This window comes from Scyliorhinus torazame, chromosome 8 (assembly GCF_047496885.1).
Source record: "Scyliorhinus torazame isolate Kashiwa2021f chromosome 8, sScyTor2.1, whole genome shotgun sequence".
In the NCBI taxonomy this organism is placed as follows: Eukaryota; Metazoa; Chordata; class Chondrichthyes; order Carcharhiniformes; family Scyliorhinidae; genus Scyliorhinus; species Scyliorhinus torazame.
In genome coordinates this window covers 109,544,654-109,568,662 of record NC_092714.1, presented here as the reverse complement: position 1 = coordinate 109,568,662, position 24,009 = coordinate 109,544,654, and the positions used below count along the sequence as shown (strand labels likewise).

Sequence of the window (24,009 nt, the reverse complement as noted above, 5' to 3'; positions counted from 1 at the left end):
TTGTTTGGGTGGAGCTCAGCTTCTCCCACCTGTGCCTCGGCATGGCTCCAAATGGAGCCTCTAATGGAGTTCCAATATTTGGAGAAGGTGAAATTTGTTCTGAGAGTGGCAGATGAGGGGTTACACCAGAGATAGGGTTTGTTTATCTTACACTTTAGGGATCTGGTTGCCATCAAGGGGTAAGTGGGGGGAAGGGGGGGGGGGCATAATGTGAATAAAAATATAGATTTTAACAAATAAAAATAAAAAATTGAAGTCGTGATGATGGCTCCTACCTTGATAGTTGGAAACAAACCCACTGTCGCTTAATGCATCTGTTGTTCCGACCCGTCGAAGGGGCGAGGTGCATATATGTCCATCTACTGGCTGACCATATGTTCGTACAGTGAGAGAAAGTGAAGGCGCAGACAGGATAGTCTTCAAGTCAGATACAACCAGATCTTTAGCTTTCATTTTATTAATCTCCAAAACTTCATCACCTACTTTTAGACCTAAATACAGAAGCGAAAGATGATCTGTTAAAAATTTACAATTCAACGGTCGTTTAAATTTACAAATTGAAACGCAAAATTGTTAGTTTTAAGTTATTCTCTCTTGATGCATTTTGGCAGGCGTAAAAGTAAATAATCAGTTCAGCAGGTCTTAGGAAGAAAGCCTGAGTGAGGAAGACATGACAACAGCTCTGGGTGGATCACTCACAAATTTCCCTTTTATATGAAAAAATAAGTCCACCTTTTCTCAATACTTTTGACTGACAGCATTATCACTCTTCTATTGTCTGGCATCAGAAACCCAACTATCGAAAATTATGACAAATATTTAATGCTGGCTCATTTCACATCTTGAGTGCTCGAGTATAGGATGTAACCAAAGAAGTGGTTCAAACAGAGGATTTGATTTGAGTTCAGGGATAACAAGGGATCAGTCCATGTGACACATTGTGATATCAAGAAATTGCAGAAGGCACTGGATACTACAAAGGCTATGGATCCTAACAGCATTCAGGCAATTGTATTGAAGAGTTTTCTCCAAAACTAACTGCTCCCCTCGCCAAGTTGTTCCAGTACAGCTACAACACTGGCAACAACCAGACAATGTGGAAAATTGCCCAGGTATGTCCTGTACACAAGAAACAGGACAAATTCAACCCGGCCAATTACCGTTCCATCGATCACTAATAAATTGATAGAAGGGATCGCCAAATGTGCCACCAAGCAACACTTACTCAGAAATAACCTACTCACCGATACTCAGTTTGGGTTCCGCCAGAACCACTAAGCTCCTGTTCTCATTATGGCCTTAGTTTGACATTGAGGCAGCATTTGACTGAGTGTGGCATGAAGGAGTCCGAGCAAAACTGGAGTCAATGGAAATCGGGGGAAACCTCTCCATGTACCTAACAAACAGGAATATGGTTGTGGTTGGTGGGGGGCCAATCATCTCAGCTCCAGGACTTCACTGCAGGAGTTCCTCAGGGTTGTATCCTAGGCGCAACCATCTTCATTGCTTCATTGTAAGGTCAGAATTGGGAAAGTTCAGCTGATGATTGCACATATTCAGAATCATCTAGGAGTCCTCAGATACTGAAGCAGACGTGTCCGAATGCAGCAAGAGTACGACAACATTCAGGTTTGGGTTGATAAGTGGCAAGTTACATTTGTGCCACACAGGTGCCAGAAAGTGACCATCTCCAACAAGAGATAATCTAACCACCTTCCCTTGACATTCAATGGTATTACCTTTGCTGAATCCTCTACTATCAACATCTTGGAGGTTACCATTGACAAGAATCTGAACTGGACCAGCCACAAGAGCAAGTGCAGAGGGCAATTCACCTCCTGACTCCCCAAAGCATGTCCACAATCTACAATCACAAGTCAGCAGTGTGATGGAATATTCTCCACTTGTCTGCATGAGTGCAACTCCAATAACACTAAAGAAGCCAAGCACCATCCAGGACAAATCATCCCACTTCATTGACACCCCATTCATCACCTTAAACAACTGCTCCCTCCACCACTGATGCACAGTGGCAGAAGTGTGTACTATCTACAAGATGCACTGCAGCAACTCGCCAAGGCTTCGTCACCAGCATCTTCCAAATCCCCAACCTCTACTGCCAAGAACAAGGGCAACAGATGCATGGGAACAGTACCATCTGCAAGTTCCCTTCGAAGCCGCACAGCATCCTGACTTGGAAATATATCACCATTCCTTCTCTGGGTCAAAATCCTGGAACTCCTATCCTAACACCATTGTGGGTATTCCTACCATTACGTGGACTGCAGTAGTTAAAGAAGGCGACTCGCCACGACCTTCTCAAGGACAATTAGGGATGGGCAATAAACGCTGGCCTAGTGAGCAATGTCCTCATCTTGTGAAAGAATTAAAAATGTTTTATTTTTTTTTAAAGTAGGCAGGAATAAGATAGCAAATCATAGGCCAGAAAACCTTCCTCAGTTACGAATAAATTACCAGAGTCAATAATTTAGGGTGAAAGCTGCGCATGTGGAGAAATCATTAATCATGGCCAGTCAGAAAAGCTTTCCAAAAGGCAGGCCTAATTTTATAGAATTCTTTCAACATGCAAGAGTGGATAATTAAAGGACAAATGAGGGGCATAGACAGAGTGGATAGTCAAAGGCTTTTCCCCGGGGTAGAGGGGAAGAGGGGTAGAGGGGTCAATTACTAGGGGGTATAGGTTTAAGGTGAGAGGGGCAAGGTTTAGAGTAGATGTATGAGGCAAGTCTTTTACGCAGAGGGTAGTGGGTGCCTGGAACCCGCTACCGGAGGAGGTGGTGGAAGCAGGGACGATAGTGACATTTAAGGGGCATCTTGACAAATACATGAATAGGATGGGAATAGAGGGATACGGACCCAGGAAGTGTAGAAGATTGTAGTTTAGTCGGGCAGCATGGTCGGCACGGGCTTGGAGGGCCGAAGGGCCTGTTCCTGTGCTGTACATTTCTTTGTTCTTTGTTCTTTTGACAAGAGTGGATCTGGGTCATAATGATTTTTTAAAAAAACATTTGTCAAGATATTGTAGAAGAGAGCTACAACAAAGATAATGATGTATAGAATTAAGAGAAATGTGACCATGTGCTTAAAGAGATAGAGAGAGGTAAAGAGGCAAAGGACAGCAAAAGGAAATCTTAAGAATCCAGCGAGTTGGAGTCACCTTTTCCAAAATTCATATTTGATCATTCCAAAGTTTCTGGGAGTTAAATTTGATAGCCCCTGAAACTGCGTGTGCAAATTATAAGATGCAGTTAACCCACTCCTGTTGAGTGCAACATAAGCAGCATATGAATTTAATGCTGCCCCATGTTTAAAACAATTTGACCACCCAACCAGTGTTAACCGTTCTGTTGACTGGCCAGGTGCCTAAGAAGGGGAGCATCATTGTGAGCGGCTAGCACCAGCCACTAGCTTGTCCCTCTTAAAAGGATGGCTTTACGCTGTAGCTGGAGGAGATGCTCAACAGTCATATGAGCGCTGAATCTGATCTAGGCAAGGTAAAAGAATTTGAGAAACTGTGATTGCTAAGGTTTTTGGACAATGCACAAGAGGTTTTGAGAGGGTTGGGGGGGGGGGGGGGGGGAAAGAGAGAAATAGTGCAAATATAGATATTCTCTCCAAGCATTATTAATTAGCTGGAGACACGACTTTCGCTCCCTTCCTCTGCCTAAGAGAGCTGCGGCCCAATCTGATTGTGGCAGCAGTTGCCAGGACAGGGACTACAAGCAGCCACCAGATTTCAAGCCCTGGAGCTCAGGGCCAGCTAAGTGCGGGGGGTTACAGCGGGGAGGGGAGCTGAGGCCTGGGAGAGATGGGGTTGGTGCAGGGCAATGTCTGATGTGGAAAGGGGAAATTGAGGGAGACACCCTAACCTCCTTCTTGCCAGAGGCCCAATGAAGTGACTTGGCTGGCTTCCCGCAAGCCCCTCAAAAGCTGCTGCTTCAAAATTGAGGCAGAGGAAGAAGTGGCCCTTAAGGGCCTCAATTGGGACAAGGGCAGGCAGTTGCCCTAAGCCTTGCCTGTCCTATGTAAAATTGTGAGTCGGGGAGGAGAGTGGCGGGTAGGCCGCCTGAGGAAATGTACGCAAACCCACTAGCAGGGGACTGTAAAGTTCTGCCTTTTTCTTTTCAGACACCTAGGAAGTGCAACCAACCTAGTTAATACAGTAACAGTAAGATCACAAGTGGTTACGAAGGCACGGTACTATAATTCAATGTCTAAAACTGCGAGTAATTTGGAGTAGAGTTTTTCAGCCAAGGCGTTCACGGGAAGGCTTACGCGATATAAAACAAATGTTTCATATCAGTGCCATCAGAGCGGTGCTGCCAGTCGATTGAGCGGCTGGAGCTTAGATTGAACGCCCAAGATCGGGCGATCCAGAAGGTGGAGAAGGTGCTGGCTGAGCAGGAGGAACACCAAACTGCGGTGGAGTTGGAGGTGGGGATGCTGAGACCAGCAAAAGAAGCTCCTGGAGAAGGTGGAGGACCTAGAGAATAGGCCCCGCCGGCAGAACCTGAGAATCGTTGGGCTCCCGGAGGGGTCCAAAGGAGCGGACGCTGGGGCATACATCGCAGATATGTTTCAGAAGCTGCTGGGGGATGGGCCATTCTCCCGACCCTTGGAGGTGGACAAGGCTCACAGAGCACTCGCGAGGAAGCCGCGAATGGGAGACCCCCCCGCCCCGCCCCTGCCGAGGGCAATGGTGGTGAGATTCCACAGGTACTTGGATAAAGAGCGCATTCTACAGTGGGCCAAGCAGACACGGAGCTGTAAGTGGGACAACAGTATCCTGCGTGTCTACCAAAACCTGAGTGTAGAGGTGGCCAGGAGAAGAGCAGGCTTCAACCAGATTAGGTCGATCCTTTTTAAGAAAAAGGTGAAGTTCGGACTGTTGTATCCGGCCCGTCTCTGGGTCACGTACGAGGAACAGCACTTTTATTTTGAGTTGCCTGAGGACGCGCTAGACTTCGTGAAAAGAAAAGGACTGGTGGTGGACTGAGAACTTTTGAACTTTGCTGCAGCGTTCATGGTTTTTTTGATTTTGTTTCTCAGTTCTTTTAAAAAAAAGTTTCTCGTTGTTCGTTTTGTGGAAGCTGTTTGTAATGCCTTCTGTATTGATTTGGGACCAGTGGCAGAGCTGAGTGAGTTAAGGGTTTCATTTGCACTGTTGGGGGATGGAGGTGTTTTTGTTTAGATTTTGGTGTTTTTCTGTCGGGCAATTGTGTGGGGATTGTTTGATATTGAAGTATGTTTGCATGAGTGGGGGGGGGAGGGAACAATAGGTGGGAGAGTATCCGGCAGCAGGGATGGGGGCCACCAAGCTAGCTGGGCGGGCTAGCTCACAGAAGCGCAGTGTGGGGGGGGGGGGGGGGGGGGGGGGGGTGCATATATTCGGATTATCAAATGGGTTGGGTTACAGAGTGTCATTACTGGGGGAGGGGGAGGGGGGGAAAATGTTCTGCTGACGAGGGAGGGACTTGAGCCAAGGGACAGAGAGGAGGTTGAGGCGGAGGCTGCCGAGGGGCGGGCAGGTGGAGGCTGTGAACATGGGCTGGAGGCAGGCCCAAAAAAGGGGATGGCTGATTGGCAATGGGGGGGGGGGGGGGGGGGGGGGAGAGTAATGAACCCCCCAACTAGGCTGATCACCTGGAATGTGCGAGGGTTAAATGGACCGGTCAAGGGGGCATGTGTGTTCATGCATCTTAGACTGGATTCAAAGATTAGAGGGGTCGCGATCCTGATCAATAAGCGGGTGGTGTTTGAGGCGGATAGAATAGTCTCGGACGTGGGAGGTCGGCACATTATGGTCAGTGGGAAACTGGAGGGGGTGCAGGTGGTATTAGTAAATGTGTATGTGCCAAATTGGGATGATGTGGAGTTTATAAAGAGGATGCTGGGGAAGATACCGGACCTAGACTCGCACAGGTTGGTCATGGGAGGGGACTTCAACACAGTTATGGACCCTGGCTTGGACCGGTCAAGCTCAAAAACAGGCAGGGTGCCACCAATGGCAAAGGAACTAAAAAGGTTCATGGAGCAGATTAAAGGGGGGGGGGGGGGGTGGAGGATCCATGGAGATTTGGGCAGCCGAGGGTGAAGGAGTTCTCCTTCTACTCACACGTGCATAAAGTGTATTCCCGGATTGATATCTTTATTTTGAGCAGGGCCTTACTGGCAGGGGTGGTTGACACAGGCTACTCGGCGATCACAATCTCAGACCATGCTCCGCACTGGGTTGACCTGCAGATTAGTAAAGATAGTAACCAGCGCCCGCACTGGAGGTTAGATGTGGGACTTTTGGCTGACGAAGGCGTGTGCGAGCGGCTGAGGAAATATATTCAGAACTACCTGCAGATCAACGATATGGGGGAAATTTCAGCAGCGATGGTCTGGGAAGCACTGAAGGCGGTGGTCAGAGGGGAGCTGATCTCGATACGGGCCCAGAGGGAGAAGGTGGACAGGGACGGACCGACTGCTTAAGGAGATACTACAGATCGACAGGAGGTATGCGGAGACCCCAGAGGCAGGGCTTTTAATGGAACGGCGGAGGCTACAGGCGGAGTTCGGCTTGTTAACCACAGGGAGGGCGGTGGAGCAGCTGAGAAAGGTGAGTATGGAGAGAAGGCCAGCAGAATGCTTGCACAGCAGCTTAGAAAGAGGGAGGCAGGCAGGGAGATAAGGAAAGTAAATGACGGAGATGGGAACCTGGTTGGAGATTCAGCAGGGATGAATAAGGCGTTTAGGGATTTCCACAGTAGGCTGTATAGGTCAGAACCTGCTACGGGGCCGGAGAGGATGAGGCAACTTCTTAGGGGGGGGCTGAATTTCCCAAAGGTGGACGGGGAGCTGGTAGAAGGGCTGGGGGCCCCGATCGGGCTGGAAGAGATAGTGGAGGGTCTGAAGGTCATGCAGGCGGATAAAGCCCCGGGTCCGGATGGGTACCCAGTGGAGCTTTATAAAAAGTTCTCTGGGATATTGGGGCCGGTGTTGATGAGGATGTTCAATGAGGCAAGGGAAAGAGGGGTGCTGCCCCCGACGATATTACAGGCCACGATTTTGCTGATTCTGAAGCGGGACAAGAACCCGGAGCTACAGGCCGATATCCCTGTTGAATGTGGAATGAATGTGGACACCAAACTGCTGGCCACAATTTTGTCCTCCAGGATTGAGGATTGTGTTCCGGACCTTATTGGGGAGGACCAGATGGGGTTTCTTAAGGGTAGGCAGTTGGTGGCCAATGTAAGAAGGTTGTTAAATGTGATCATGATGCCCCCGGAAGGTAGGGAGGTGGAGGTAGTGATCGCAATGGATGCAGAAAAGGCTTTTTAAAAAAAAAAAATATTTTTATTCAAATTTTTTACATATTTTCAACAAATCTTACAGAAATAAGAAAAAACAAAGAACACATAAATAAGCATCTTATAGCTATGTCACGTATTCCCCCAATATACAAGCTTCCCATTAAACGATAATAAACACAGTAGTAAACACAAAGTTTACCCCTCCCCCCCAGGTTGCTGCTGACCACCTCCTAACGCTCTGCTAGAAAATCTAGGAACGGTTGCCACTGCCTAAAGAACCCTTGCACAGATCCTCATAAGGCAAATTTTACCCTCTCCAATTTAATGAACCCTGCCATGTCACTGATCCAGGCTTCTACGCTTGGGGGCCTCGCATCCTTCCACTGTAGCAGAATCCTCCGCCGGGCTACCAGGGACGCAAAGGCCAGAATACCGGCCTCTTTCGCCTCCTGCACTCCCGGCTCGTCCGATACCCCAAATAGTGCGAGCCCCCAACTCGGCTTAACCCAGGTGTTCACCACCTTAGACACCGTCCCCGCAACGCCCCTCCAGAACCCATCCAGCGCTGGGCACGCCCAGAACATGCGGGCATGATTTGCTGGGCTCCCCGAACACCTCACACACCTGTCCCCCACTCCAAAAAAATGACTCAGCCTCGCCCCCATCATGTGCGCCCTGTGCAGAACCTTAAATTGTATCAGGCTAAGCCTGGCGCAAGAGGAGGAAGAATTTACCCTACCCAGGGTGTCCGCCCACGCACCCTCGTCTATCTCCTCCCTCAGCTCCTCCTCCCATTTACATTTCAGCTCCTCCATCGAGGCCTCCTCCTCCTCCTGCATCTCCTGGTAGATCGCCGAGACCTTGCCTTCTCCAACCCACACCCCCGAGAGCACCCTATCCTGGGTCCTATGTGCTGGCAGCAGCGGAAATTCCCTCACCTGCCGTCATACAAACGCCCTTACCTGCATGTACCTGAAGGCATTTCCAGAGAGGAGCCCAAATCTTTCCTCCAACGCCCCAAGGCTCGCAAACGTCCCATCTATAAACAGGTCCCCCATCCTTCTAATACCTGCCCTGTGCCAGCTCAGGGACCCCCCATCCATTCTCCCTGGGACAAACCGATGATTCTCTCGAATCGGGGACCACACCGAAGCCTCTCCCACCCCGCTGTGGCGTCTCCACTGCCCCCAAATTTTGGTCGCCGCCACCACTGGACTCGTAGTGTACCTTGTCGGTGGGAGCAGCAGCAGCGCCGTCACCAGCGCTCTCAGGCTCGTGTCCACACAGGGCACCATCTCCAGCCTCTTCCACGCCGCCCCCTCCCCCTCCATTACCCACTTGCGTATCATCGCCACATTGGCAGCCCAATAGTACCCACACAGATTAGGCAACGCTAGCCCTCATCTGTCCCTGCTCCGTTCCAGAAATACCCTTCTCACCCTCGGGGTCTTTTTCGCCCATACAAGCCCTATGATGCTCCTGCAGACCCGCTTAAAAAAGACCTTGGGGATCAGGATATGGAGGCACTGGAATATAAAAAGGAACCTCGGGAGCACCGTCATCTTCACCGACTATACCCTACCCACCAGGGAGAGTGGCAGCATATCCCACCTTTTAAACTCCTCCTCCATCTGCTCCACCAGCCTCGTCAAGTTGAGCTTGTGTAGGGCGCCACAGCTCCTGGCCACCTGGATCCCTAGATACCGAAAGCTCCTTTCCGCCCTCTTCAGTGGAAGCTCGTCTATCCCCCTTCCCTGGTCCCCTGGGTGTATCACGAATAGCTCACTCTTCCCCATGTTGAGCTTATACCCGGAAAAGTCTCCAAACTCCCAGAGGATCCGCATCACCTCCGGCATCCCCCCCACCGGGTCCGCCACATACAGTAACAGGTCGTCTGCATACAGTGATACCCGGTGTTCCTCCCTCCACCCCCGCACCAGCCCCCTCCAGTTCCTGGACTCCCTCAAAGCCACCGCCAAAGGTTCAATTGCCAACGCAAATAGCAGGGGGGATAGGGGGCACCCCTGCCTCGTTCCCCGGTACAGCCGAAAGTATTCCGACCGCCACCAATTTGTGGCCACACTCACCACCGGGGCTTCATACAGTAACCTAACCCAACTAACGAACCCCTCCCCCAACCCAAACCTCCTCAACACTTCCCACAGGTACCCCCACGCCACCCTATTGAAGGCCTTCTCCGCATCCATAGTCGCCACTATCACCGCTTCCCCCTCCACTGCAGGCATCATGATTACATTTAGGAGCCTCCGCACATTGGTGTTTAGCTGCCTTCCCTTCACGAAACCAGTCTGGTCCTCATGGATCACCCCCGGAACACAGTCCTCAATTCTGGTAGCAAACCCCTTCACATCCACGTTGAGGAGCGAGATTGGCCTATACGACCCACACTGTAAAGGGTCCTTGTCCAGCTTCAAAATCAGCGAGATCACCGCCATGGACATCGTTGGGGGTGGGGTGGGGTAGGGTAGGGTAGGGTAGGGTAGGGTAGGGTAGGGTAGGGTAGGGTAGGGTAGGGTAGGGTAGGGTAGCCCCCCCCCCCCCCCACTCCCTCGCCTCATTGATAGTCCTCACTGGTAGTGGGCCCAACAGGTCCATATACTTACTGTAAAATTCCACCGGGAACCCATCTGGCCCCGGTGCCTTCCTTGCCTGCATACTCCCCAGCCCTTTAGTCAGCTCCTCCAGCCCTACCGGTGCCCCAAGCCCCGCCACCTGCCCCTCCTCTACCCTCGGGAACGTCAGCCGGTCCAGAAAACGACGCATCCCCCCCCCTCCTCCATCGGGGGCTCAGACCTATACAGCCCCTCATAGAAGTCTCTAAATACCACATTTATTCCCACCGCACTAAGCACCGTGTTCCCCCCTTTATCCCTAACTCCCCCAATCTCCCTCGCCGCCTCCCGCTTCCGAAGCTGGTGTGCCAGCATCCGGCTAGCCTTCTCCCCGTATTCATACACCGCCCCTTTGCACCTTCCTCCACTGCACCTCCGCCTTCTTGGTCGTCAACAGGTCGAACTCGGCCTGGTGGCTTCGTCGCTCCTCGAGTAGTCCCTCCTCGGGGACCTCTGCATACCTCCGATCTACCCTTAAAATCTCCCCCACCAACCTCTCCCTCTCCTTCCCCTCCTTGTGTGCCCTAGTGGAGTATAGCTCTCCCCTAATCACCACCTTCAGCACCTCCGAGACCACCCCTACCTGCACCTCCCCATTATCGTTCACCTCTAGGTATCTTTCAATGCACCCCCGGATCCACCCGCTCGCCTCCTCATCCGCCAGCAAACCCACCTCCAGGCGCCACAGCGGGCACTGGTCCCTCTCCTCCCCTAGCTTGAGCTCCACCCAGTCTGAGATGGCTATGGCCGAATACTCCGTGTCCTCCACCCTCGGGATCAGCGCCCTGCTCAAAACGAAGAAGTCAATCCGAGAGTAGGCTTTATGGATGTGGGAAAATAAAGAGAATTCCCTGGCCCACGGCCTAACAAACCTCCATGGGTCCACTCCTCCCATCTGGTCCATAAACCCCCTCAGCACCTTGGCCGCCGCCGGCCTCTTACCCGTTCTGGATCTAGAGCGGTCCAATGCTGGATCCAATACCGTATTAAAGTCCACACCCATTATCAAGCTCCCTGCCTCCAGGTCCGGAATCCGGCCCAACATGCGCCGCATAAATCCGGCACCGTCCCAATTCGGGGCATAATCATTCACCAATACCACCTGCACCCCCTGCAGCTTACCGCTCACCATCACGTACCTACCTCCATTGTCTGCCATGATGCTCAGCGTCTCAAACGACACTCGCTTCCCCACCAAAATCGCCACCCCCGAGTGAAAAACCTGCCCGACCCACCCTTTTGTCAGCCTAACCTTGTCTGCTACCCTCAAATGCGTCTCCTGGAGCATGACCACATCTGCCTTCAGTCCCTTCAGGTGCGCGAACACACGGGCTCTCTTGACCGGCCCGTTCAGGCCTTTCACATTCCAAGTTATCAGCCGGATCAGGGGGGCTGCCCGCCCACCCCCCTGCCGATTAGCCATCTCCCTTTCTAGGCCAGCCGCGTGCCCGCGCCTCCCGCACTCCCCGTTCCCCCCAGCGGCAGACCCCCGCCCCGATTCTCTCTTCAGGCTCCAGCTCCCCTTTGGCCAATGCAGCTGCAACCCAGTACCCCCCCTCCCCCGCCAGCTAGGCCCCCCCCTAGCTGCGTTGCTCCCCCCATAGCACTCCCGTAAGTCAGCTGACTCCTGCTGACCTCGGCCGCTCATGCCACTCCATCGACACCCCCAGTGAGAGAATCTCCCCCTCCCTTCCTGTCCATCAGCGGCGCTCCTCTCCAGCACCACCCCTCCCCGCTTGACCCCGGCCCCTTCCTTCCCTAGCGTGGGGAAAAAAAAAACCGCGCTTTCCACCAAGCCGGCCCCGCCCCCTCAGGCGCAGCTCCCTTTCACGGCCTGATCCCAGCACCCCCACCTCGGGCCTCCCCCCCGTCCCCCCCCAATGGGGCCCACTCTTCCAACCACCGACACTCACACTCTCACCGATCCCCCACTACGAACCATTTCACCCAAACCACCCAGCACCAAAAAGAAAAACCATACCAAACAGAACAGAACGTCCCCCAAAACACAACAATCACATCAATCCCCTCTCGACATCCCCTCGCAACCGACCCTCAATCCGAGTCCAACCTTTCGGCCAGGTCCACGCCTCCTTCGGCGTCTCGAAGTAGTGGTGGCGGTCCGTGAAAGTGACCCACAGTCGCGCCAGCTGCAACATTCCAAATTTCACCCCCTTCCGATGCAGAGCCGCTTTACCCAGATTGTACCCGGCCCTCTTCTTGGCCACCTCCGCGCTCCAGTCCTGGTATATCCGGACCTCTGCATCCTGTCCACGAAGCGGTGGAACCGCACCAGCACCGCCCACGGCGGCTCGTTGGGCTTGGGCCTCCTTGCCAGGACTCGGTGGGCCCCCTCCAGCTCCAGGGGCCCCGGGAAGGCCCCCGCGCCCATCAACGTGTTCAACATCGTGACCACGTATGCTCCAACATCCGACCCCTCCACTCCCTCCGGGAGACCCAGAATCCGCAGGTTCTTCCTCCTCGACCAGTTCTCCATGTCCTCGAACTTCTCCTGCCATTTCTTATGCATCGCCTCGTGCGCCTCTAGCTTCACCGCCAGGCCCAAGATCTCGTCCTCGTTCTCCGAGGCCTTTTGCCGCACATCTCGGATCGCCGCCCCTTGGGCCTTCTGGGTCTCGAGCAGCTTGTGGATCGAAGCCTTCATCGGCTCCAACAGCTCTGCCTTCAATTCCGTGAAGCAGCGCTGGAGAAACTCCTGCTGTTCCTGCGACCACTGCGCCCAGGCTGCCTGGTCTCCACCCGCCGCCATCTTGATTTTCCTCCCTCGCACTTTTCACTGCTCCAAAACTACTTTTTTCACCGCTCCACTCCTGGTCCAATCCATACAGTGCTGGGGAAATGTAACTATCACCTCCCCACACTGGGAACAGTCGAAAGATTCCGCTGGGGCCCAAAAAAGAGCCCAAAAGTCAGTTTCTGTCGGGAGCTGCCGAACGTGCGACTTAGCTCCGCATAGCCGCAACCGGAAGTCCCAGAAAAGGCTTTTGATCGGGTACAATGGGATTATCTGTGGGAGGTACTGGGACGGTTCGGATTTGGGCGGAGCTTTATTGACTGGGTCAGGTTGCTGTATCAGGATCCTGTGGCAAGTGTAGGGATGAATAGGACAACATCGGACTATTTTAGACTGCACCGGGGGACGAGACAGAGATGCCGCCTCTCCCCACTGTTGTTCACGCTAGCTATAGAGCCATTGGCAATTGCTCTGAGAGCCTCAAGGGGCTGGTCCGGTGGGGGGGGGGATGTGGAGCACAAAGTCTCGCTCTATGCAGATGACCTGCTTCTGTATGTCAGACCCATTAGAGGGGATGGAAGAAATCATGAGGATTCTAGGAGAATTTGGCTGGTTTTCGGGGTATGAGCTAAAGAAGGGGAAAAGTGAGATGTTGGCGGTCCAGGCGAGGGGACAGGAGAGGCGATTGGGGGAGCTGCCGTTTAGATTAGTAGGGGGAAGATTTAGGTACCTAGGCATTCAAGTGGCGCGGGAATGGGACCGGCTGCATAAATTAAATCTGGCCCGGCTAGTAGACCAAATGAAGGACGATTTTCGGAGATGGGACACGATCCCGTTGTCATTAGCTGGGAGGGTGCAGACGGTGAAGATGACGGTCCTCCCGAGATTCCTGTTCGTTTATCAATGTCTCCCCATCTGTGTTCCGCGGTCCTTTTTTAAACGGGTCAACAAAGTGATGTCTGGCTTTGTTTGGGCGGGCAAGACCCCGCGGGTAAGGAAGGTAATGCTTGAGCGAAGACGGGGACAGGGCGGACTGGCGCTGCCAAATTTTAGTAACTATTACTGGGTGGCGAATATAGCCATGATCAGGAAGTGGGTGGTGGGGGAGGGGTCGGCATGGGAGCGTATGGAGGTGGCTTCATGCAAGGGCACCAGTCTGGGGGGTGTTGGTAACTGTGCCTCTGCCATTTCCGCCAGCACAGTACTCCACCAGCCCCGTGGTGGTGGCAGCCCTGAGAGTCTGGGAGCAATGGAGGAGACATGTGGGAGCAGAGGGAGCATCGGTCTGGTCCCCAATCTGTAATAATCACCGGTTTGCCCCGAAAGTATGGATGGGGGGTTCCGAATATGGTGGAGAGCAGCGATTGAGAGGATGGGGGATATGTTTAGAGAGGGGAGCTTTCAGAGTATGAGGGCACTGGAGGAGAAGTTTGGGTTGGCGAGGGGAAACAAATTTAGGTATCTGCAGGTGGGAACTTCCTACGTAAACAGGTGTCAACCTTCCCGCTCCTACCACTAAGGGGGATTCAGGACGGGGTAGTTTCCAGAGGTTGGGGAGGAGAAGGGAGCGTCTCGGATATTTACAAGGAACTTATGGGGTCAGAGGAGACGCAGACCGAGGAGCTGAAACGCAAGTGGGAGGAGGAGCTGGGAGGAGAGATCGAGGATGGTCTATGGGCGGACGCGTTGAGTAGAGTCAACGCGTCCGCAACATGTGCCAGGCTCAGCCTGATACAATTTAAGGTTGTTCACCGGGCTCACATGACAGTGGCCCGGATGAGCAGATTCTTTGGGGTGGAGGACAGGTGTGCAAAATGTGCGGGAGGACCAGCGAACCATGTCCACATGTTCTAGGCAGGTCCGAAGCTTAGGGGATTCTGGCAGGGGTTTGCAGATGTCATGTCCACAGTGTTAAAAACAAGGGTGGTGCTGAGTCCAGAGGTGGCAATTTTCGGCGTGTCGGAAGACCCGGGAATCCAGGAGGGGAAAGAGGCAGACGTTCTGGCCTTTGCTTCCCTGGTACCCGGAGATGGATACTATTAGCTTCAAAGCCCCCGAAATTGGAGACCTGGTCAACGGACATGGCTAGCTTTCTCTGTTTGGAGAAAATCAAGTTCGCCTTGAGAGGGTCACTGCTAGGGTTTGCCCGGAGGTGCCAACCGTTCGTCGACTTATTCATGGAAAATTAATCGTCAGCAGAAAGCGGGGGGGAGGGTTAGTTTAGCTTAGAGTAGGGGGTTAATAAAGGTGGGACCTGTAAGGGAGGGGGACGGCTTTTGCACTATGTTCAGAGTTTCATGTACATTGTTTATTGTGTTGTTATAATACCAAAAAATACCTCAATAAAATGTTTATTGAAAAAAAAGAATGGTGCTGCCATCCAGTGACCTCCCTGGGAGCTGCAGCTATCGAGATCTCAATTGAGTTTTTGTTTAGTTTCTGGTTTATTCACTCGAAAAGATTTCATAACTGCTCCTTGGCCTGAGCTGCACAGGGGCAGAAAGCGATGGGCAATTCCCCTTCACCTGATGGCCACATGATTGGTTTCTCTTTGTTCAGGAGACCCAATTATACCATCGCTCAGATTCACCCATTGTGTTTCTCATTGTCACACCTGACACTTTGTGCCTCTGCTGCAAAAGTTAACAGAATATTGGGATTTACAATTGCAGGGTGATAAAAATCTTTCACACGACTGTTCTATTCCCCAAGTATAGAGAAAAATTGAACAAGGTCCTCCAACCCCAATGGCCCCTTAGAATCAAAATTAAATATAACGAGGTAGTTCCATACAGAGAAAGGAAAGGTGTTGAGGGAGAACAGAGCAAGAATTCAAGTAACTCGATCCTTCAAGGAATTGTGGCAAAGACACCCATCGTCTCATTCAGAGCTGGATTCGGCAGTGTTGGAGCATAATCGGAGAAGAGCTAGGGAGACACAAGTGATTCCAGTAAATTAATGTCAACGAACAAATAGATGGGGTGGGTTCAGATATGGATTCCAATTTATATCCTTGACTGTCATTCTCTTGTACTGACTGCAGAGATCTTGGGTCCCACTGGAATTTAACCAGTATACGAGCGTTGTTTCCCAGTACAGAACACTGGGACGACAGCTATCCTGCCAAGTCTCGAGTTTCCCCTTCAGCGCAGTGGATGGGGTTATGCAGAACAATGTATCAGATTGTCAGCCACCTTAGTGTTTAAATCCAGTGCCATTTATCAGGTTCACTCATTGCCAATGACAACTTGGGAAATATATGGATCCAAGTCGGGAAATATCGTAAAGCTATCCGCACCCTCTGATTGAGTAACCAAGAGGGAGAATCACTCACTCGATCACAGGTTGCTTTTACTCAAGAAGATCCCCTCTGTGAAATGGGTTGCAATTTTTGCCTGAAAGTTACCTCATAACTTGGTTGTGGACCTGCTCATTCGAGCTGAGGTGGCCCTTGTACTGTGTATAGCTTACAATCCCCAAAGAAATTAATACCGCAAGAAAATGAATTTCCCAGTGACTGGCAGAAATAACCAAAGGACAAGATTTCACATCTTAAGACTTTTAATGTAACAAACTGTAATAAATATACTTCAAACATTCGTTTTTTTTTTAAAATTTAGAGTACCCAAATCATTCTTTTTTACAATAAGGAGCAATTTAGCGTGGCCAATCCACCTACACTGCACCTCTTTCGGTTGTGGGGGCAAAACCCAGGCAAACATGGGGAGAATGTGCAAACGCCACGTGGTCAGCGACCCAGAGCTGGGAGCGAACCTAGGACCTCGGCGCCGTGAAGCAGCAGTGCTAGCCATTGTGCCACCATGCTGCCCCATCAAACATTAGTTAACAGACAACTAATACAACTAAAGAAAAGTTACTTTTGCATTAACTAATTAATACAAAAGAGATACTTCTTGCAATCCCTTTTTCTGTGCACTGCACTTCTGGAAGGTGGGTAGCAACTCAACTTTCCAGCAGGTTCACTTCTCCCTGACATGCCAGGTCAAATCTTCCAGTGTCTTTCGAAAATCGTTCAACTCAGTCCAAAATTGACTTTCATCAGCAAGACCCGTTTTCGCAACTATTCTTTAAATCTACAAAAGTACGATCTATTCTGTCCTCTTCTTTTCGAACAGAAAACAAACATTTACAATAATTCTGCTTAGTTATTAGCATAAAGGCAAATCAGCCTGCTTTTCACAGTAGTAGCTGCTTCATCCGTTTCTATCACCTTCTCTGAATTTGTGTCTTCAAAATGCAACTGTCCCTATTTCTGTGCCAAGATATGAATACAGTTACATGATATTTTAATATGCTTTGGTTTCATCCCTCATGACAAAGAGATCACATAAGCTTGCCTTCCGGAAGAGGTTTAATATGAACACCATACCCCTATCCAGAACATTCTGCTTCACTTTAAATTAAAGGAGACATTTTTTTAAAATAACCATCTTGTAAAAGCCAATTTTTGTAACAGTATCTAGAAATTCAGCTCTTCAAGTCTTGGCAGAGTAGTGGCTCAAAACCAGGGATATATTTCACATTAACTAAATAAAACAAAAATAATAAATAAACAAATATATTTAATTGTATAACCAATATTGTACAGAAAATCGACATGTGTTGTGATGTAGGTTGTCAATATTACCACTGGGCTGAAACTGCGGAAAGGGTTAAAGGAATGGATAAAGGAGCCAAAAGCCGAGTAGGTGTGAATGGAGGAGGGCTCCTGCACAGGGACCTCCCTCCGGGCCCTGGCGATGGCTGCTCTCCCATCCCCACCGAACAAACACTCAACGAGCCCAGTGGTGACAGCCACACTCCAGTCGTGGAACCAACTGTGACAACACTTCAGATTAACCGAAATGGATGACAAGGCCCCCATCTGCAACAAACACATGTTCACCAACCCCCCCCCCCCCCAAAAAACACAAATGCAAAGATCAGTTTTTCTAATGATTTGAAGAAGGCCTTTGGGATGCAGATCGGTAAAAGATCTGAACAGAAAGAGGAACCCGGGCAATACGTTCATCTTGATCATCTGCACCCTCCCTGCCAGGGTGAGTGGGAGTGTGTCCGACTTCTGCAGGTTCTTTTTAACTTCCTCCACCAGACTGGTCAGGTTCCATTTGTGGATCTGTGTCCAGTCAAGAGCGATTTGGATCCCCAAGTAGGGGAATTTGTGTCGGGTCTGTTTAAATGGCAGTCCCTCCCCCTTGCGGGTTCACCAGGAAGATCTCACTTCTGCTCAGGTTAAGTTTGTAGCCCGAGAAGGCTCCAAACTCTTCCAAGAGCGGCATGCACAAGATGGCACTGGAGCGTGGCGATTCTCTGCGAGCTCTCCCTAACAGATCCTTTTTTATTTTCTTTTATTTCCTTTTCTTTTCATGTACTTAATGACCTGTTGAGTTACTCGCAGAAAAATATTTTTCACTGTACTTCGGTACACGTGATAATGAACAAATCCAATGATTCCTTGCAAGCTGCTTCTCGGATCCGAGATGTAGAGGAGAAGGTCATCTGCATAGAGTGTGACTCTGTGGTCTCTGTCTCCTCTCCGAATCCCCTTCCAATTCTTTGCCATCCTGAACGCGATCGGCAATGGTTCAATCGCGAGGGTGAACACCAGCAGGGAGAACAGGCATCTCTGCTTTGTTCCTCTGTGCAGTTGGAAGTACTTACAGCTGGTGGTATTTGTCCATACGCTCGCCATGCGAGTGCTGTACAGGAGGTCCACGCAGGCCGTGAACCCTGCTCCAAGCCCAAACTCTCCAGTAACTCCTATAAGATACTTCCATTCGACTCTGTCAAAGGCCTATTCTGCGTCCAAGGAAATGATCGCCTCAGATGGAATCATCATCACGTTCAGCAGGCACCCGATATTTGATGTTCGCTGTCTACCTTTCACAAAGCTCGTTTGGTCTTCTGTTACGTAGTCCTTCAGTCTCCTGGCTAAGATCTTGGCCAATATTTTCACGTTCACATTTAGCAGCAAAATGGGTATGTAGGACCGTATTCTATTGGGTCTTTGTCTTTCGTGGCTATCAGCGAGATTGAGGCTTGCACTAGCATAGGCGGCAGGGTGCACCTCGCCAGCGACTCTGTGAACATCTCCCGCAGGTACGGGCCAGTGTCATCGCAAATGTTTTGTAGAAGTCCATCGGGAATCCATCTGGTCCCCACCGGCATGGAATTAATACTCTCCATGACTTCTCCCAGATCTCAGAGTGCTTCCAGCCCCCGTTTACTATCTTGCTCCACAACTGGCATGTCCAGTTCATCGAGGAACTGTTTGATCTGCAAGCCCCTGCTGGGGCTGGGAGGTGTACAGCCCCCAGTAGAAAGTCTCAAATGTCTTGTTGACCTTTTCTGGCTCAGCTATTAGTTTGCCTGTGTTGTCTCTAATCGGAGCTATTTCCCTCGTGGCTGCCTGCTTTCTCAGCTGGTGAGCCAGCAGGTGGTTGGCTTTGTATCTATGTTCGTACAGGATACCCCGTGCCTGCCAGATTGGTGCACTGCTTTCCCTGTGGAGAGCAGGTCAAAGTCCGTTTGTAGCTTTTTCCTCTCCGCCAGGAGCTCGGTGGTCAAGGCCTCGAAGTATTGCCAGTGTACCTCCAATATGGAGTTGACTAGTTGTTGCCTAGCCACCCTCTCTTCTCCAACTCAACATGCCTTATAGGCAATAATTTCACCCCTGATCACATCTTCAGCACCTCCCAGAACATGGAGGGTTTGACCTCCCCATTTTGGTTATTAGTAATATACTCATCTATGGCCTGTGATGTTTTCTTTCCGAAAGCCTTATCCCCCAGGAGGACCATGTCCAACCTTCATGGAGGGCGTTGGGCACAGCCCGTCTCCAACCTCACATCCACGTAATGTGGAGCATGGTCGGAGATTACAATCGCGGAATATTCCACTCTTACTCGCCCTGGAAGTACCAAATTCCCCACTACAAAGAAGTCGGCCTGTGAATATGCATTGTGCACCTGGAAGAAAAAGAACTCCTTCTCCCCTGGGTGGGTAAACCGCCATGGTCTACTGCCCCCATCTACTCCATGAATATGCAGAGTTCTTTTTGCCATGTTGGAAGTCTTCCCCATTTTGGGGCTCGACCTGTCTGTCCGTGCGTCCTATGCACAGTAAAGTCCCCCGCCCCGATAAGTCATTGCGTGTTGACATCGGGGATTTCCGCCATGGTCTTTTTAATAAATTCCGTGTCGTCCCAGTTGAGGGAGCATACACATTAACCAGGACTGCCGGTGCCCCGTCTAGGACATCGCTGACCATGATGTACCATCCCCATCGGTCCGTAACCGTCCTCGCCACAGTAAACATCGTCCTCTTATTTAACAGTATGGCTATCCCCCAGCCCTCGTCCCGTAGCAGGAATGGTAGGTCTGTCCCACTCAGCCCTTCCTTACCCACAGCTGGTCCTCCTCCCTCAGATGCGTCTCTTGGAGGAAGACTATGTCAGCTTTCATATTTTTCAATGGGCGAAGACTCAGGATCATTTCACTGGAATGTTAAGTCCCCTGATTTTCCAGGTGACTAACCTGAACGGGTTCTTTTGCCCCCACTTCACCCCGCCCTCCTGCGGGATCAATCATACTTACCTGGTGGACGTGCCCTTTTATAGGGGGGCATCCAAAATGCCCGCTGTCACCGTTCTCCCCATGAGGTCCGGCCCTTGCACTCTGGGGTTTCCCTTTCTCCAGGTGTCCTTTGTCACATGACCACCGACTGTGTGTATGCCATGTGGGTGAGCCCTGCACTCCATGTTTTCTCTTTGTTCTCAAGTGGTTGCTCGCGGTGCCTGTGTGTTCCAAGTTGCCACATGTGGCCTGTTGCAGCCAGCCTGATGCCCTTACTATTCTTGCTCCTATGTTTCCCCTATAGCACTTTCTCCCCCTCCCCCCGTCCTCCTCCAGCCACCCTCCTGTTGTTGTGTCTTCTCCCATGTTCCCTTCCCCCTTTTTCTTCCCCTGGTTATTCCCCCGTTACTGATGCATACCCTCCCTTTGCCAGGCGCTCTCCCCCTTGCTGAAGATGAGCCGGATCCCCTCTCTTACTCATGCTTCCTGGTGCTAGCTTTCCCGTTAGTATGGTGGCCTCCCTCCCAAGGTCGGTATCAACCCATCGCCCACTATCTGTTCTCCCGACCTGCCGTTCTGCACTCTGCTGCCCTCGCTCTTTTGTTCCTCTGTCCCGGCCTCAGAATAGGGCAATGCAGTCCCACGCAAAGTGTCCTTTGAGTTGGTTAATTAAATTAGCAAGTAAAGTCTCTTAGGGTGCTCTTTTCACCGCTGTCCCTGCTGTTATTTCTCCAGCCTATTTTCCAGGACAAATCTGTCCGCATCTGCAGGGACCATGAAGAAGTGTTCCCTGCCCTGGAGTGTGACCCAGAGTTTGGTCGGGTACAGCATCCCAAATTTTACACCGCTCTTGTACAGGCTGTCTTCGCCCTGTTGATCTCAGCCCCAATGTCTTGTTGGATCCTGATCTGGTGACCTTCCCAGTTACAATTTTTCATTTGTCTTGCCCAGCGCAGGAATCTTTCCTGGTCTTGATACCAGTGCATTTTGGCGATTATCACACCTCGCTTGCTCTCCAGCCTTGGGTCTTCGACAGGGCGACCAGTGGGCTCTGCTATTTCTGGTGGGTTGGAGAAGTGCACCAATCCTTCCCACCAGATTGCCTAGCATTTGGGCTACATAGTCTGTGGGGTCGCTCCCTTCAATCCCTTCCAGCAGGCCCACTAGCCTCAGGTTTTGGTGCCTTGATCGGTTTTCCTGATCTTCTATCTTTCCTCTCAGACACCCTGCATCGCGACCAACCTTGTTATTTCCTTTTTCAGGATGGCGATCCAGTTGATCTGGTCTGTGGAGGCTTTTTCTCGCTCTCCTGGGCCCCCAATCACCTCTCCGCCTTGTCCAGAGCCACCTGTATGCTCACCAGAGCTTCCGTGACAGCCACCCTGACCGCAGCCTGGATAAAGGTCTTCGTCTCCTCTCTATGTTCTCTCAGTTCCCTTGAGAGAAACATTCACCAACCACCCTCCGGTGAAGGGGACCCGGGGGGGGGGGGGGGGGGGGGGGGGCTCCTTGCGCGGCACGTTGGTCCTTCTCACTCTGGCGTGGCCAGGGCTTCATCGCCTCGTGAGTCTGCCGGCTCAGCCACTTGCTTCTCCTGCCTTTTCCCCATCTCTTTGCAGCTCTGGAGTTTCTGTTGCTCGGCATCTCCGTTCGTGTGAATGTTGGTTGGGGTGCAGGGATACCTCTTTCCCTGTATTAGCGGGCTGTTTCGAGTAAAAGAGCCTATTTTCAGGTTCTTTGGAGGAGAGCCACCTGATGTGCAAAGACTCAGCACATTCCCATCACCAGAAGTCACCTTTTCTAGTTCTCATGAAAGATGATTGACCTGAAGCATGAACTCCGTTTCTCTCAACACAAAGGATCCTTGGCTGACTGAGTATTTCCAATACCTTTGTTATTTATCACAGTTACACCGCTTGAGGTTTTCGCTCCATGTTGCTCTAGAGAACCAAATTGTGTCTATGCCATTTTCTAGGGTTCCTGAAAATCTTCCAGTGTCACGTCTGATGAATGGGAGAATGCCCCAGAAATTAATCTCCATTTATTTTCAGACAGCATGCTGAAACTGTCCATTCAACCAATAGATTGAAATTCATTAAAGGCCTCTAAAGATCACGGTAATCACCAAGTTGTTGCTCTCCAACCGCTGCATGAAAGAATGGCCTGAATTCTTGCAGTTTTCATGATGGAACAAGATTCCACAGCACATAAAGCTGAACACAAATTTCAATGACTATTAAATAGAATGTCACAATGGGATACTACTGCCAGTACTCTAAAGATAGCATGCAATAGCATTACAGAACAGAAAGGCTCCATTCAGTATTTGACCTCCAGGCAGTTTTACAGAAGCAATGAGGTTCGTGCCTGCTTCACTGTCTCTACTGTGCTCGACTGACATTCATTTTGATCCATATGATACACTTCTGGGGGAAAATCTGTTTCTGAAACATTGGAATTGTGTACAGCCCAAGGATTATGACTGAAATCAGTATTTGCTGTAATTTGGAGCTCCAGAAACCTGCAGCTGGATTGTGTTTTCCAATGTCCTTTTGAGCAGGAAAATTACATTTGGTGTGAAATCCAAAAGGATAAGACTGAGCAGTAAAAAGAATTTGAAAAATGTTGAACAAGAATTAAAACTAACCAAGGGACAGGGCATGCCCACTGAAGATAACATGACAATCTAACTACATCCACAGGACCACCATCACTCAGCAACTAAAATGAATCTAACCAATTATCATTTCACCCTTGGCGCTTAACCCTCAAAATAGCCCAGTCTCAACTAGTGCACTGGTTACTTTACTCTTCATATCCTCATTCTGAGGAATTATTTGTTTTTCTAAGCTCTCTGCTGCCTATCATTATGGTTTACGCTTCCCTCCAAGTCCACTATGTACTCTCCATAAGTACACATTTTTGGTGCTATCATGGCTATATTGCCCTATCCCCTTCTATTGTCCATATGACAAATCTATTCACTATTCTCAATCTTGCCGAGGTCGTCCAAGTGTCCTTTCATTCTATTCTTTTCTTTCAGCAGTAAATTCCGAACAGTCTATTAACTTCATGTTTACTACCATTCCTGGCTCAAGTTCAAGAACTCGGGCGGCACGGCGGCACAGTGGTTAGCACTGCTGCCTCACAGCGCTAGAAACCTGGGTTCAATTCCGGCCTTGGGGACTGTCTATGTGGAGTTTGTACTTTCTCCCCGTGTCTGTGTGGGTTTCCTCCGGGTGTTCTGGTTTCCACCCACAGTCCAAAGAAGTGCAGGTTAGGTGAATTGGCCATGATAAATTGTCCCCTAGTGTCCAAAAATATGTAGGTTAGGTACAGTTATGTGGATAAGGGTGGAGGAGTGGGCCTCGGGAGGATGCTCTTTCAGACGGTCAGTGTAGACTCGATGGGCCGAATGGCCTCCTTCTGCACTGTAGGGATTCTATGCTTTTAACTCACTCTTTACATCTCATTATTCTTCACCAAACCTATTGTGGCACCTGTCCAATCTCTGGTAGAGTAGCAATGCAAACTCTCATCTTCTGTTCCTAACAATCACCCTACACTGCACACCTCCTGGAAGTTAACTTCTCTCACCTCTCCTCTGTCCTCCTTTCCTCTTCCACTGCCCCCTTTACCCTGCTGGTACATCAGACACATTAAATCTTCCTCAAGAACATTTTACCCTCTCACAAACAACGCTCATT

The 24,009-nt window shown here is 50.6% G+C and overlaps 1 protein-coding gene across 7 annotated transcripts in view; it reads right to left on the bottom strand.

The window, feature by feature from the left end:
• Window positions 1–24,009, bottom strand: part of LOC140428034 (rho guanine nucleotide exchange factor TIAM1-like) — a 473,602-nt gene that overhangs the window by 186,411 nt on the left and 263,182 nt on the right. For all 7 annotated transcript variants that reach the window (XM_072514009.1, XM_072514007.1, XM_072514011.1 and 4 more), the window contains one exon: window positions 276–491. In XM_072514009.1, coding sequence (XP_072370110.1) covers window positions 276–491 — 216 coding nt within the window. The remainder of the gene's footprint in view (window positions 1–275; window positions 492–24,009) is intronic.